General features: G+C 42.7%; 1 protein-coding gene across 1 annotated transcript in view; it reads left to right on the top strand.

Annotated features, from left to right (window-relative positions):
- Window positions 1-841: 841 nt before the first annotated feature.
- The window catches only part of ARPC2 (actin related protein 2/3 complex subunit 2), a 37,026-nt gene continuing 22,519 nt past the window's right edge, over window positions 842-15,348 (top strand). Inside the window, exons 1-3 of the mRNA XM_043996702.1 lie at window positions 842-1,193; window positions 8,674-8,708; window positions 10,404-10,516. Of these exons, the coding sequence (XP_043852637.1) occupies window positions 1,120-1,193; window positions 8,674-8,708; window positions 10,404-10,516 (222 nt within the window). The 5' untranslated portion in view covers window positions 842-1,119. The remainder of the gene's footprint in view (window positions 1,194-8,673; window positions 8,709-10,403; window positions 10,517-15,348) is intronic.

The raw sequence follows: 15,348 nt of genomic DNA, 5'->3' as shown, positions 1-15,348 counted from the left end.
CCACCTCTGCCCGCCTCGGTTGCCCCAGCTGTAAACCGGGGGATGTAATCACATTTGTAAAGCACCTGGGACACACAAAATCAGCGTTTACTGTCGTGGAGATGAGTGACGTCCTGTTTGTAAAGCGGCCGCTTGTATCAGTTCTTTACGTGTCGTCTCACTGGATGCTCACAAGGGTCCCGGGAGGGAGGGGTTGTGAGGAATCCCATTTCACAGACGGGGAAACAGAGGCAGGAGGCGGTCTTCAAAGGAGCACCCGGGATTTGAACTCGGGTCTTTCTTCCTGCCTCCAGGCCGGGGGCTCGGCCAATGACCACCCGGCGGCCTAGCCCAAGGGGAGATCTAGTCCAAAATTAGTCGCGGCACGGGGCCGCTCCGGCTCTTCCCGCGTGGGTTCCCTGGGGCCCGGGGGCCAGGGGGGGGCGGGGTTAGGCCGCTGCCCCTAGAGAGGAAGGCGCCAAAGAGCGGAGGAAGGCGACCGCGGGAGGCGGCGCTCCGCAATGACAGTTGGAAGGGCGGGGGCGGCCCCGAGGCACGGTGGGAAAGCGGAGGTGTGCGTGCGTGCGTGCGCGCCTCCGAGCAGGACGCCGTGGGTGGTGCTGGCGGGCGTGGCCCGCGCGCGCCAGGCTTGGGCGTAGCGGGGCGGAGACCCGCCGGTCCCGGACGCCGGTGCGTGCACCCGCCCGCTGACGGAGGTCTGAGAGGGAGAGGGCGGGGGAAGCGGAGCGGAAATGGCGCCACGGGGCCGCGCGCCGCGGCGGCGAGCGGAAGTGGGTGTGAGAGCGGAAGTGGCCGGCTAGAGCCGGGGGCTGGGCGGGGACCGGGGGCGCTCGGTGAGGCGGCGGTAGCAGCGGCGGCAGCGGCAGCGGCGGCTGCTCGGCGGGCGGGTGCGGGCCAGGTCCGGGCGGCCAAGTCGCTGAGGCGGGAGGGCAGGGGAGGAGGGCTCGAGCCGCTGCGCGTGTGTGGAGGCGTGCGCCCTGCCCCCTCCCCCTTCACCCCGCTCCCTCTCCCTACCTCCCCGCCCCGGTCGGGGGGCAGCCTCGCGGCTCCCTCCTTCCCTCCCCCTCACCCGCCCTCTCTCCTTCCCCGGCCCGGGGCAGCCCCTCCACCGTCGCCGCCATGATCCTGCTGGAGGTGAACAACCGCATCATCGAGGAGACGCTCGCGCTCAAGTTCGAGAACGCGGCCGCCGGGTGGGTGAGCGCGCCGGGGCCGGGGGCGGCCGGCCTGACCCCCTCCCCCTTCCTCCCTTCTCCGGGGCCTCGGCGTCAGGAAGCCCGCACGGAGGTGGGAGGAGGACCAGTGGGTGCGGGGGTCAAAGCCGGGGTGCGGGGCAGCGGGGAGGGAGGGAGTCGGGGGCGCCCGTCCTCACTGGAGGCGACAGGGTGCGGAAGGACCCGGAGGACCCCCACAGCTCGCCGAGCAGCGGGGCGGGGAGGAGGCACCCTTCCCTCTCCCAGGTCCGCTGGGGTCTCGGGCTCCCCTTTGCCCGGGGCCAAGCAGGAGAGCGGGGGACCTCGGCCCCCTCCTGAAGGTAGATCTGCTGCCTGCCCACTCTCCCGCACGAATCTGCTGCCACACACGCCCTGCTTATCTCTCGCCCCTTTCCCCACCCCGTGGCCTTCCTCTTGTGATTGAGCCTCCTCGAATCGGCTAAACCCCGGTGCCCGTGAGCCTCGAGCCCTACTGGCCTCCATTCGTCCCCTCTTAGGCAAGCCATTCAATGACATTCCTTCTCTTCGGACCTCTTAACGCTGGCCTCTGGGGGACCCTGCGATCGTCCTGCAGGCATCTCCACTGCTCGGCACATGGCAGGCGTCTCAAAATATGGGATGAATTGAATCTTTCCAAGGCAAGCATTTCTGACCGGCCTGAGAAGCCGCAGATGGCAGAAAATGCTCCATAACCCTCCTCCCCCAAGAAAACCGGGTTGCTCTTTTAATATTTAGAGCATATGGCCAGGGAATTGGGTTCTAATTCTGTGTGGCCTATAGCAGTCTTTGTGGACCTGTTCCCTCAGCCGTGAGGCTCCCCGTTTCTGTTTTATAGAGGAAGGAATGGGTAAAGAACCGCCTTGCTGAGTTGAGGACTAAAAATGTCACTGCTTTGATAGCCACAGAAGGGGGGGAGGGGGGGAGGACATATTAAGCAGTTTAAAATAAACTAAAAAAGCAGTGAAAAGAAGTATTTTTAACCCATTGTTTCAATCTAGTATACTGCAGACAGTAGTTTATCCAAGTAGTGGGTCCACATGTTTTATCATTATAAAACAAAAGCCTTTTTTGCTTGTGTAAGCAATGTATGAAATAAATGTTTGTGCTTCTGGAGGGGATTTTACAGTTTAATTTTCAGATGGTTATTTCCATGCCTTCAGTTTTCCCTATAAGTTGCTTTTGCATTTTAAAAGTTGAAGTGAATCAGCCCCAGTTTGGTTGACTATTGTACCTTGAGCAATCTGGCATATAGGAGGAAGTCGAGTTCAGTTCTGCATTTTTACAGCTGATCTTAATGCCATCAAGTCTTGACAGGCTTGAAACTGAGGCAGGTTGGTTATGTGTAGATCCGTGTGTGTGTGTGTGTGTGTGTGTGTGTGTGTGTGTTTTCAAGCAGAGGCATGTCTTGTGGTGAAAGAATGCATTTACTTCTAATTATGTTTTAATTTATGACTGAACCATCCCATTATTCAGACTTTAGCTTTTTATTTTTCTCTTAAGACTACTGCTACAAATGGCAGGTGGTTTTTTCAGAGGGACCAAAACAGATTGGAAATACATTAAGTAGATATCTCAGAATTGATCACAAAGATGTGGTGTCGAAAAACACAAGCTGGCTTTTGATGAGTGATGTGACTTAGGACAAGTGGGTTGTGGAAGGCAGCCAGGTAGGATTCTGCTGAAAAGTTTACTAGAAATGGTGGGGAAATCTCATCTTCGTAAAAAATAGGGGTCTTTATTCTCAGACCTCATAGGAAGTAGGTTTTTTGCAAGGCAGCACCTCCCAAATAGATGCCTTCAGACCCATTGTGCACTACCAGACATACTCATGGGGTGAGGCAGCATGAAGGAGTGGAGTGGAGTGGTTAGCATGACTTATGTCCTACCAGAACTTCCAGCAAAGACTGACTCCTGTGATTACCACAAACATTCATATTGTTCTAGCAGTGTTCTCAACACAGGTGGAACAGAAAAGAGACATGTTATGGGGAAAGAGCTCTTAGACAATTAAAAGAGTTTGGAAGGATAGTCTGGGGGGGTGCGAGGTCAGAGAAAGATACCTAGGAAACTACAGGTCGAGATTCTTACTGTCTATGGGGAAATCCTGATTTATAGCCCTTTCCAAAGTGTGAATCATTTAAACACAAGAAACACCAGAAGAACTCTGGAATTCTTATTCAGAATTCAACTACCCTAATTTTCCCTTTTTGTCAATTATTTTCCTCCCAGTGATCTTTCAGGTCACCCCGTGCTTATTACAGTGATATCTCAGAAAGTGTCTGAATTCTTATCTGCTTAGAGCACTGTTAATCTAAACAGTTTAAATGAACACATTTGGACAGTGGAAATATTTTGATTTGGAGGCCATGCAAATGAAGCCTGACATCCAGTCTAAGCAATTTGCCTTTCATTATCATTAATTTTGTGGATATTGGCATATTAGAGGCAACCAGATTTTTTTCCCCAAATAACACACTTATTTGTAAGTTGTCATCTTCTTGACAGCCTTCAAACTAAGAGTACCTGACTGACTAGAAAGGTATAACCAAGATTGAAAATTGTCATGGATATTTTTCATTGCCTTTCCCTCTATATTCTACCTATTGGATAAATGGCATTTGACAGGTCACAGATTCACATCCTTTCAGCAGCACCTTTGGAGAGCATTCTTTGCATGCAGAAAGGACTTCTAGTCTAAGTAGAGGTTACATAGCAAATATTCATCCACTTGTCCCTGTATACACCATAAAAATCTTTTTAGGTCTGGCCTTTCAACATGTCCAAAGTTTGAGTCCAAAAATTAAGGAAATGCTGTCAGATGAGAATGGCTAGAGTGGCTATTGATTTCATCTGCACATTGGTCCCTTGCCACAGGGTGTGTATATTTGGGGGAACTGTGGGTATGTGAGGGGGAACAAAGTTGCTTGGGAGCTCAGCAAATAGCAGTGCCATTGGGGTGGGCAAATACTGTGAGAAGACAAATTTGATCAAAGAATAAATTCTGCTGTTAACTTTCCTTATTTTCATTCCTAAACACACTGCAGATGTCCTCAGAGAGGCAGGCTGGCCTAGAATGATTTGGAATTTGTTTTAGCACTTAAGGAGAAATGGAATTACAGTGACTGACTTGAGGTAGATTTGAAAGAAAATAATCTAATGGATTTTCAAATTCATCCACCCTATCCTCACCCATTCTTTCTGAGTTGACTTTATGTAGAATAGATATAGTCAAGTAAAATTATTACTGTTTCATAGAAGCTTGGAATTGGAAGTGCAATACTATTGTGGAAAGACTACTGGATTTGGAGAGGGCCTGAGTTTAAAAACTGATTCTGCCATTATCTGTGACCTTGGGGATACCACTAAACCTCCCGGGCCTTAGCCTCATAGTCCCCAAAATATGAAAGTTGGACTTTTAATGTTCCAATCTAATTCTAGGCTCCTGGAACCTCACAAATCCTATAGTCCAGCTCCTCTTCCTCTTTAGAAATCTTATCTTCTCCCTGATTTCTCTGTGACTCTGCCCTTAATTTTGGCAGCTTTGGGGTGTGGGTGTGGTTCATCAATGGGTGTGGTGCTGCTTTGGGAGGTGTCTGGTTCTTGGCACTTAAAAATTTGGTTCCACACTATTTACTGCATGCCTATAGGACCTACCTGTGTGGGGGGTACAATCATCTTGGAAACAGGGGAATGATAGAAACCTTTAAAGTGAGAAGAGCTTCATTTTACTACAGAAGGAAGGAAAAACAAAGGACAGGTATATGCAGACTGATACTGTACATTTTCAAATGGACCAGCCTTCAGGGATAACATCTCCAAGATCCCGAAAAGAAAGGCAAAGTTGTTAGTTCTTTTGTCAGTACTCTGTATTTTAGTGGCCAGAATATTGGAGACAGCCTCCAAGAGTCTGTGTTTCTGCCTTTGCTTTGTATCTTAACTATCTCTGTGATCTTAGACAAATCACGAAATCTCATTGGACCTTAGTTGTAAAATGAGATTATTAAACTAGATGACTTACAAAAGCCTTTCAACTTTCAGTATATTATCCTCTGGATCTGATTGCCAGGGTAATTGACAGATGAGTGATACACAGGAAGTTCAAAACCCTAGGAAAGAGGATGAATTCTCTTCTTTATAAGAGGTTTTAATAATAGTTCAGGAAACTCTTGAATGAATTGAACAACTGGTGTCATATGAGAACCTTTCCTGTTGAGTGATGTATTTTAATCATCAGATAATCTGCCACTAAATGAGTGTCCGTTTTCATCATTTTCGTACCACTGACCAGTTCTTGATTTTGTGGGGTAGTCTCATAAGCTCTAGCCATAGTTTCAAAGTCCAGAATTTTCTTACTCCCCCAGATAAGGGGTTCAGTTCTAGCATCAGAAACTTTGGACTGAAGTTAGATTGGGATTTATCTTTTGTCCTTCATCTCTCCCTCCATCAGCCTGTGTCCATGATGATAAATCAAAAGCTACAAGCACCCTGTTTTAGAATTGAGAAATTATGTTTCAAAATGAGAGATTGGCCTAAGTTATGATTGTTTCTGTTGGGACACAGTTATTAGGCCTGTAACTCCCAAGGTGACTCCTTACGAAACTTCTTTGGTGATTAAACATGCCCCAAGTCCTTGAAAATTTTTTCCATTTAGCTCCGTTTTTTACCATTCTCCATAGCCTCTCTTTGTTCCCCTATTATGTAGCCTTAAATAGTCAACTAAAATATTAATGGCAGTGATTTGACAAATATTTTGTATTCAGGGAGCAAACCACTTAGCATAGATCGCAGCATCTTCTACCATTGGGAAATGTGCTTCTAGAATCCTGTAGTCTTGAAGACTTTTCAGAGTTCTACGATTTTGATTAAAGGTATAACTATAGATCTAGAGGTGAAAGGGACTTTAGAAGTTATCTAGTCTAAACTCATTTTACAGAAAAGAAAACAATCTTAGGGATGTTGATTAAATGACTTGTGCAAGTTCACACAGTAAGTGGTAGAGCTGGGAGACAAACCCAAGTTCTCTGACTCTAAATCTAGTGCCATTTTCCTGTACCAGTGCTTATCACTAATCTTTCCTGTTTGGTGGCAAAGAAAGGAAATTAATTCAGATACTAGATCACTGAACTTCTGAAGCCTTATGGTTAGGTGTCTCCAGCTTGTCCTTGCACTGAACAGGGCAACACTGTTCATCGTGCCGGCACAGCACAGCTCACTGCTGCCACAAACCAAGTTTCAGCTTAACCAACTGGCTATCTTTATTATTCATCTTTTTGTGTTTGTTACTCCTTTTGAAGAAGGTAGCAACTATATTGGTTGTCTCATATCATCTCATCTGTACTGCTTCCAAAAGGAATCTCAGTCAGACTGCTAAATATATGCTATAGGTCCTACCTAGTGCCTTCATCCTTAGGACCCCAGAACAGGCTATAAATACAATGTAATTTTGTGTGCAATTAATACATTCTTTTCAGTGTAAGTCATAAGATTTAGAACTGCAGGCCTTAGTGATCATTTAATGTTTAGTACAATCCAGTTTCCTTTAAGAATTACAAACCACTTTATTTTCTGTTATTCCCCAGTAGTATTGTAAGGCAACTGAGTATTAATCCATTTTACAGGGAAAGCAGCTACAATATATAAAAGAGGTTATCGACTTAATGGCATGATCTTGAGCAAATTAGAGTGAAGAATTAAGGGTGAGAACCTGGATTTCTTCTCCTGGCCACATCGCCAGTTTGAAAAGCAAAGTGGAACCAATTTCACTGCAGGTGGTTGGGAAGGCTGACTAGTATGTTCTCAACTGTGTCCTGTCATTATGCTTAAAGGAAAAAGAACAGTTCAATCATTCTTCCCTCCCCCTGGGGCAACTGGGGTTAATGACTTGCCTAGGGTCACACAGCTAGTAAGTGTCAAGTGTCCTAGACTGGATTTGAACTCAGGTCCTCCTGACTCCAGGGCCAGTGCTCTATCCACTGCAACACCTAGCTGCCCCTGCCCCAATCGTTCTTAATAGCTTTTCTATTAAGCTATTGTGTTGAATGATCATTGCTTATTTACAACTGAGAGATGTGATAGGCTTTCTAACTGATGAATCAGTATTTATCAAATGCCTACTGTATGCAGAACACTACAGAGAAAATAGTAGAAACAAACATTGAGTAATATCTGCTCTTCTTTTGGTTAGACAAAACATAGAGAACTTAATACATTACATTTATACAAGATGTACAGAGTATCCCAAAAGACTTTATCAATCCCTTCACATTCATTCACACTTTGTCCTCAGTAATAATGTGAGTGAGATAAAGAAGCTGTTGTTAATACCCCTTTTGTAGATGGAAAAACTAAGACTCAGATGTTAAATGACTTGTCTGTGATCATCTAATCAATCAGGAGTGACATTGGTGCCCAAATTTATAAAATACTGGCTTTTAGACTAGTTTCTTTCCATTAGAAAGCATCGTGTTCATTCCAATATTAGAAAGCTAATACCATAGACATTTAATAAGCATCTACTGTGTATAAGAGCACTATGCTAAGTGTCAGGAGATGGAGTACTTAAAAGATGTGGTTCTTGCCCTCAGGGACCCTACAGTCTTAGTACAGGGCCATAAGACACAAAGGTAAATAGCTATAATGCACAGTACCATGTGATACTATGAAAACAAAGGTTGTTAGCAGCTTTGGAGGGAAGACTTGGAGATCAAGGTGCTGTTTATAGTGAGCTTTAAAGAACGGATAAAAATTTTGTCAGGCAGAGGGAGGAAGGACTTTTAAAGCATATGAATACAAAGCATAGCATGTTTCAAGAGCAAACTGTTGTCCAAGTTCTGTGGGAATTAGTGTATAACTGAAATAGAGATAGTCTGGGAAGACTTCATGAAAGTGGTAGTGACTTTGGGACAGATCTGAAGGGAAGGATTAATTTGGCAAAAAGGAGTGAAGTGGGCATTTTAAAGTTTGATGAAATGGGATCTTGTAGCCTGAAATAAATCACCTTGCTGTTTTGAAATCAAATTTACACCATACTGGAATGGTACCTGTACAGTTATCTTACTGTCTGTTCAAGTATACTTAGTCTATCACAGATGGGATTGGGAAAAGAACCAAGAGTTGTGTTGTATGTTATTTTTGTTTTTCAAATTGTCAACACCTCTAATCCTGCTCTCAGATAATGAAGCAGAAGTGCAGTGTCAGCCAAGTAAGGAACATAATAGTAGCAGCCAGTATTTGAGAAGATCCTGAAGTAATCATGCTTCCAGAGACAAAGGGAGCATGATTAAGTGAGCTGTGTGGTAGGATCAGTAATAAATTGAGGAAGGGTTCACATAACTGGCTTACCATGTTTCAGAAGCTCATTTTAGAGGTTGAGGAAAATCAGATTCTTTTCCCAGTCTTCTTGGAACTGCAAGATGATTTTATTAATTATTGACTTAGGAAATTTCTTTCTGTTTTACAGAAACAAACCAGAGGCAGTAGAAGTAACATTTGCAGGTAAGTTTCATAACTTCAGTTGTATTATGGGACAGCAGAAGACAAATACAAAACAAAACCATTTGTAAAACAAACACTAAAGGTTTTAATACAGTCTCCTGAATCAGCTTATATTCACCAATAGAAGAAATTTATAGGAGAAAATTTAAGGTGTTAATGAACATCAAATAACATGGCATACAGGAAAAAGCACCAAAGACATGAGATTTAATCCAAGCTTTACTGCATGTGCTACTGGTGCAGCCTTGAGCAAATCACTTCACCTTTGTTTTTTCATCAGTAAAATGATAAGGCCCTTTCTACCCATCATGGCGCAAAGTAGGCTTCATTCTATGATGCAAACTAAATCTCTCTCTGAGTTTTGTCATCCCAGAAAATATTGTACAAAACCAGTGAATGGGGTAGCTCCTCTAAAAATTCACAAAAGTTTACCTGACCATAACTGAAGACTTCTTTTAATCTACTGGCCTTCTGTAACATACCATCACCTAAATATCCTATAAATTGGGACTGCTGATGCCATTGTCTCCAGGTATTCATCATGTTTGCTTTACACTGTATTGGATGAGAAAGCTTGGACAGATAAGATCTACTAGTTCAGTAAAGCAAATTAATTTCTCCTTTCCTTACCATCTCTGAATTTGGTATCTTTGGATTATATTTACACTTTTATTTCCTACCTTTACTTGTGTTCTGAATTTTCTTATTCACATATGAACAGCCTTCTTGAGTGCCTGATCTAATTAGAAATCTTTCCCTTTTTTAAAAAAAACATACTTTATCCAAAAATGCTATGCCTGCCCATGAAAACTGAGATACCTTTTTTGTCACTGTAGAGGACATTTTGAGAAATAATGGTTTGACTATCATTAAAGTATGTTTTGGTTCTAACAAGATAAATTAATAATTGACTGGCTTTGGCAATACCATACTTGCCTCTTTTTTTATTTTATTTTATTTTTTTTGTTTTGTTTTGTTTTTTGCGGGGCAATGGGGGTTAAGTGACTTGCCCAGGGTCACACAACTAGTAAGTGTCAAGTGTCTGAGGCCAGATTTGAACTCAGGAACTCCTGAATCCAGGGCCGGTGCTTTATCCACTGCGCCACCTAGCTGCCCCCATACTTGCCTCTTTTTGAATCTTGTTACATCTTTTAAAGTGGCTGATGTATATGTGTGGTTCACAAAAATAGGGTGCTCAGTCTTATTTTATGAATCATACAACATAGTACTTCATAAGATGGTTTAGTTTCATGAACCGCACAGTGTAGTTGTGCCATGCACAAAAATACAGTGAACCATTGGGTGAAGAGGGAAAATGTCCTGGAAGTGTCCAGGAAGAAGGAAAGCTGCCAAGACTAAGAGCTTGGAAAGGCTTTTTTGTCTATGTTCTTTCTGGCAAAATCATTTCTACTAAGCAACAAGGTGTGAATAGTATAAGAATAGCTTAGTGGGTTTAGATAAGATTAGGGAGTCCAGTACTTAGAATTTCTAATCATAGTATTGCCTCTGACTTCCACATAAAAGTAAAATGTTATTTTTTTACTCCCTTTTTCATCTTTTCTTTCATTTCATGCTGACTTGTCTTAAGAGCGCCTAAGGATAGGCTAATGATCACAGAGCTTTTAAGGAGTAGAATGTGCTGAGTAATGTACCCCCTGGCCAACTAAATATCCTCCCCCTGTGCTTCTCCCACAGACTTTGATGGAGTCCTTTATCATATTTCAAATCCCAATGGAGACAAAACAAAAGTGATGGTCAGTATTTCTTTGAAATTCTACAAGGAACTGCAAGCACATGGAGCAGATGAGGTAAGTGCCCCGCTATTTTCCTGATGACTCTTTTTTGTGTTTCACCTGCTTCTTGCAGAGCACTATAGGCTAAGTCAGCTCTACCTTCTTCAGTGTGCCACACCTAGCAAAGGTCAGTCTGGACTGTTGACCTTACCTAACTAGTATTATCAAACTGTTTATCTCATAGTGAAGTGTATTTTTTTTAATGATTGCCCTTCCAAAACCCTAGAGAACTTGGCAATCTCTAAGCAAAATAGATTGGCCAAAGACCGAATGATATACTGACTTTTTTGAAGATAAGCATTGTCCATATTTCTTGACTATTAGAAGAAAGAATGTCTGGGATAGGATGTATTTGATTATGACTTTGTTTCCATTATAGGATTATTAGTTGTTAGAACCATTCTGACTAGGGATGCTTTACAAGATAGAGCTATCAGATTTAAAAAAAAAATTAGACTTAGTTCCCCATTCTGGAAGCTAGAAGAAAAGCCCCTTTCTTTTTGGTTTTGCAAATTGAGCATTCTTTGTGCCTGAATTCTCATCTCATTTTAGCTGTCTTAGAGGAAGTAAGATGGGGTGTCTAGGCATTATGAAACCCTTAACTGCCGTACTTTGTTCATTGGCTGTTGGCTGATCTCTACAGTGACAGGTTTAGTTCCTGTTGAACTATATTTGCTCTGGGGAGGGCCATTTATGGAAGAAAGAAAATGCTTTTACGTTACCGTATGCATGCTGTGGTTGGGTTTCAAAGCAGGAAGTATGACTCAGTTCCTGAATTAGTTTTCAAATAGCCTAGTTTTAACAAACTGAGTCCTTGCAGTATTGAAGGAAGATGTAGCTATTTCTATTCATTTTCTTTCAAGATAAAAGGAAACAATTATTGAATTATTTAAAAGGATTATTACAATACAGATCACAAAAAAGAGATTGAATAGTATTTTTTAAATTCAGAATAGCTTTTAATAGACTGGGATTTGCCTAAATATTTTTCTTCAGATTTGAAGGTTCGGCAAAGTAAGATGGACACTTCCCTTGGTGGTCATAATTTGCTCCATCGCGAGAAATTCAAGAGGAAAAAATGTTTACAGAGTAAAGTTCTTTTACCTAGAAAAGAGATGGGGAGAGGTGGAATTGATACTTAAATACAGTCTTTTAGGTAATGGTTTGTCACATGAGCTGATGTTCTAGAAAGAAAGGGTTTTACCTGGCAGAACTTTAAAATGTATCAGGCAGTTGAAAAACCTTGTGTAATAAATTTCCCCAGCATAGAAAGCCATCTCTTTAATTAATAGTCTTGATGAAGAAAGGGAAAAAATACTGAGGTTCTACAGGTTCCTCTCCTACTCCATAATCCTGGGAGGAGGGGACTTTAGAGTAGGTTGCCCTGTTTAACTACAAGGGTCAAAGAACAAACACCTACTGCTTGGGTGGAGTGAGGAATACTCACGGCCTTGGAGCCTCATCAGCAGGAATCACTCCCTGAGTTGGTTAAACAGTGACCAGAGTGTGATAATGAGAAGGATCTCAGGCCTAGCAGGCTGCTTCAGAACAGAAGGCGTCTCCTGCTGATAGGGGAGAGATGTGACAGTGACAGGCTGCCTCCTGATGCCATGTTGGAAGAGGGGGCGCACGTTGAAAAGTGAATCGTGGTTAAAGTCATTTTTGGAATCCTGTTGAGGAGGCAGTGGGTTTGCTGAAGTGGGAGGAAAGAGCGATGACAGTGGTTAGATACGCTGTGAACTGGGTCTCAAGCTCCTGTTAGATCTTTGTGGAGCTTAGCCAAGTCTTGAGATTCAGGTTTTGCCAACCTCTCACTCGCCTTTTTCTCACATTCTTCAGGAAGTAAGAGAAGTATAAAGAACCTAGAGGACCAAATTACAATTTACTGGCTTCTCTTGAACCTCTAGGTATACTATATATATGTATATAACATATGGCTTATTTTTCAAACACTTTAAGAGTAAGGTCTGAGAATTTCATGGTCAGCTCCCTAGGTACTGCTTAAAAGCCTGTGACCTTAAGGCTCTCACTTCACTTCCTCTTCTGTAACACATAAAGAATGGAGATGCATTTATTAAGTGGCTGCTATGTGCTAGGGGTGCTATACTAGGCAATGGGAGAGTTACAAAGACAAACTGAATGTCTCATTTAGCTACAAGTCACAGAGAAGGCTATGTGGTTACTAAATTGACTTCTGCATGTCTTAGTGGACTGCTTTAACAGAGGCCCTTAAATACCAATTAGTTGTTGAACTGGTCATTAGAAAGGAGAGAACATTTCCATGAACCTGAACAAGTTGAGTGGTTATGGTGAGATTAACATACAGACCTAGCCTCCCAACCTGTCTGTCACCGACTCTTGCTGCCTCTGCTTTAATTTTGCCCATTAGAAAATGAATAATTACTTCACCTTATTTATCACATAAGGCAATGATTAGGATTAAATATGCTGTGTCTGTAAATATAAAATGTTATTTCTTTATAAAGACCAAAGGATACTGAAAAGATTGTTACATTTGTGGCTTCATTACTGATATCTCTTGCATCTTCAAATATAATCATCCCTCGACATTTGCAGGTTTCATATTGACATGTTTCACATTCATGGTTTTGATTATTTGTGGGTTGGCCATCAGTAATTAAACGGGAATTTTTAGAGATTTGTGGCAATGCACATTTGTTAAAAAAAAAAATTTAGTAAGTCATAAATGCATAAATACTGTATATTCTTAATCTATTTTATAATTTACTACTATAAGCATACATGCATAAATTTATTACAAACAATTAAAAAGTATGAGCTACTCATTCTCTTTGGGAACACCTTGACTTTGTGTCTCTACCATACAGACCTGGGTACATGATTTTCTCCCAGCAGTGATCTTTGTATTTTGAGCTTTTTCCTTGGAGAAGGAAATCCATGAAGCAATTGCTTCAGCTACACTGGTGCTTGCAAAGACTCTGCATTGTGTGTGAGATACTAATCTCTCTCACATATAAACTCCAACTTTTTAATAGGTTTAGTGGGTTGTTCTCCTTGTTTTGTGTATTAAATAAACATGATTAGAATTATTAAAAATAATGGTTTGGGGGAGGGGCCTAGGGTTATTTGCAGGACCAGGCCCCTTCCTCAGTGTAGGGCTGGACCCCAAATATAGGGGGAGACAGACTTTTAGACATTAAAAACAATTGAGCAAATAAGGCCAATTAACTAGAAGGAAATACAGCATCAGATAATCTGATTTCTAATTGTATGAAAGGTTGGGAGGGAGAGAGCAAACAGGTACAATTCCCTGAATTCAGAAAAAGATGTGTTCCATTCCTCCCAAGTATCTGTAACTAATCAAACGAATGTGGAAACAGTAACGGATTGATCAGTACAAGGCCAGTTTTCAGATTGTGAGAAAACTCCTTACATAGGTCTTTGGACCTGACTGGGTTTCTGGTCAGCATAACCTACGTCCATGGTTAAGGGTCTCTAAGTAGCAGAGAGGTAGTCCAGTTTCACAGCCACTGATGGCTAAATTCAAACAGTACAATAAGGTTTTCTCCCAATTCCCACAACTGAATGAAGTTTTCTCACAAGACAGAAGTTGGATTAGGCCCATAATTGAATAGAAAGGGAACTGAGCTAGCTCCAGACTTGAGTCACAAAATGGAGTTCACTTGATTCTCACAATTAACATTTGCTGTCCTAATCCCTCATTCTCTCATAGATGGCAATAGAGGGTGGGAAGTCAGACCGGATACTAACTTGTTCTAGCACCAGGAAGCTACATTTTTTCTCTGGCTCTTCCCTTTCCCCCTCAATTCCTTATCCCATCCCCCTTTTGAAAACGTGTGAGAAAGGGTCATGGTGCTGATAAAGCTGAGTTGGAGATAGGAGGCAGTGTCAGTGGAGTGTCCTCTTTCTCCCCTGCCGGAAGATTAGTGTGGGACAAGGCTGGGTATCTGAAGGTAGTGGGAAGGTAGTTCCCTGAATCCAGGGAGGAGAGTGTCACAAGTTGTCAAAGGGACAGAAAGCAACTATTTAAATACCTACCTGGACCCTAGCTCAGAGGACAAATCCCACAACCAGATTCACTGTTTTAGGCATTGTCTTGGAACCCCTGGTGTCCAGCCTCTATTAATTCTTCTATCAATAGGGTCATTGCTTCCCCACCTGTGTATAGCTATTGGCACCATGACCCACCTAAGGAGAGTGTCCTTTGTTACATTTAAGGTTAAGGTATTGATCACTGGAGGAAACTTTTCAATCCTTGAAAGCATGGTCCAGGAAGGAACTGAGTAGTGATCATTCTGGAAAGTCAACCCAACACTGTAGTTTTAACATACTGTGTTCTTTTCTTCATTATCTTCCATAGGGATGGAGTTGAGTTGGTTAAAAACGTGATTTGGATTTCCTGGGTCCTCACAGGTCTAAATTGAATAATCTATGTACCTCAAAGCACTAATTCAATTTAATCAAAGCCACACATCTTCCAAAATGAAACTTTAGGGGCAGGAACCGTGTCATACTCATCTTTGTAACCCAGAGTATAACTAACATAGCCTATTGCTGCCTACTAAACACTCCATAAATACTTGTTGAACAGCTTCCCCCAGGCCACTGGGGGATCGTCCGCAAGATTCAGAGCTGTTAGTGTCCACCAAGGGGGGAGGTCAGACTGGGCACAGAGGAAAGATGGTGCTAGGATAAGCCATAGGAAGATCATAAATAGCGATCTCAGATATGTTTCCCCCTTATCTCTGAATGATAACTATAAATTATTATAACTGGAAGCTTACCTGATTCTACCTAAGAGACCGTGTAGTCTGGCCCCTTATTTTATAGATGACCATACAGCT

This window comes from Dromiciops gliroides, chromosome 3 (genome assembly GCF_019393635.1).
Source record: "Dromiciops gliroides isolate mDroGli1 chromosome 3, mDroGli1.pri, whole genome shotgun sequence".
Classification (NCBI taxonomy): domain Eukaryota; kingdom Metazoa; phylum Chordata; class Mammalia; order Microbiotheria; family Microbiotheriidae; genus Dromiciops; species Dromiciops gliroides.
Note: the sequence above shows the minus strand (reverse complement) of the source record. Positions and strands in the feature narration are given on the sequence as shown.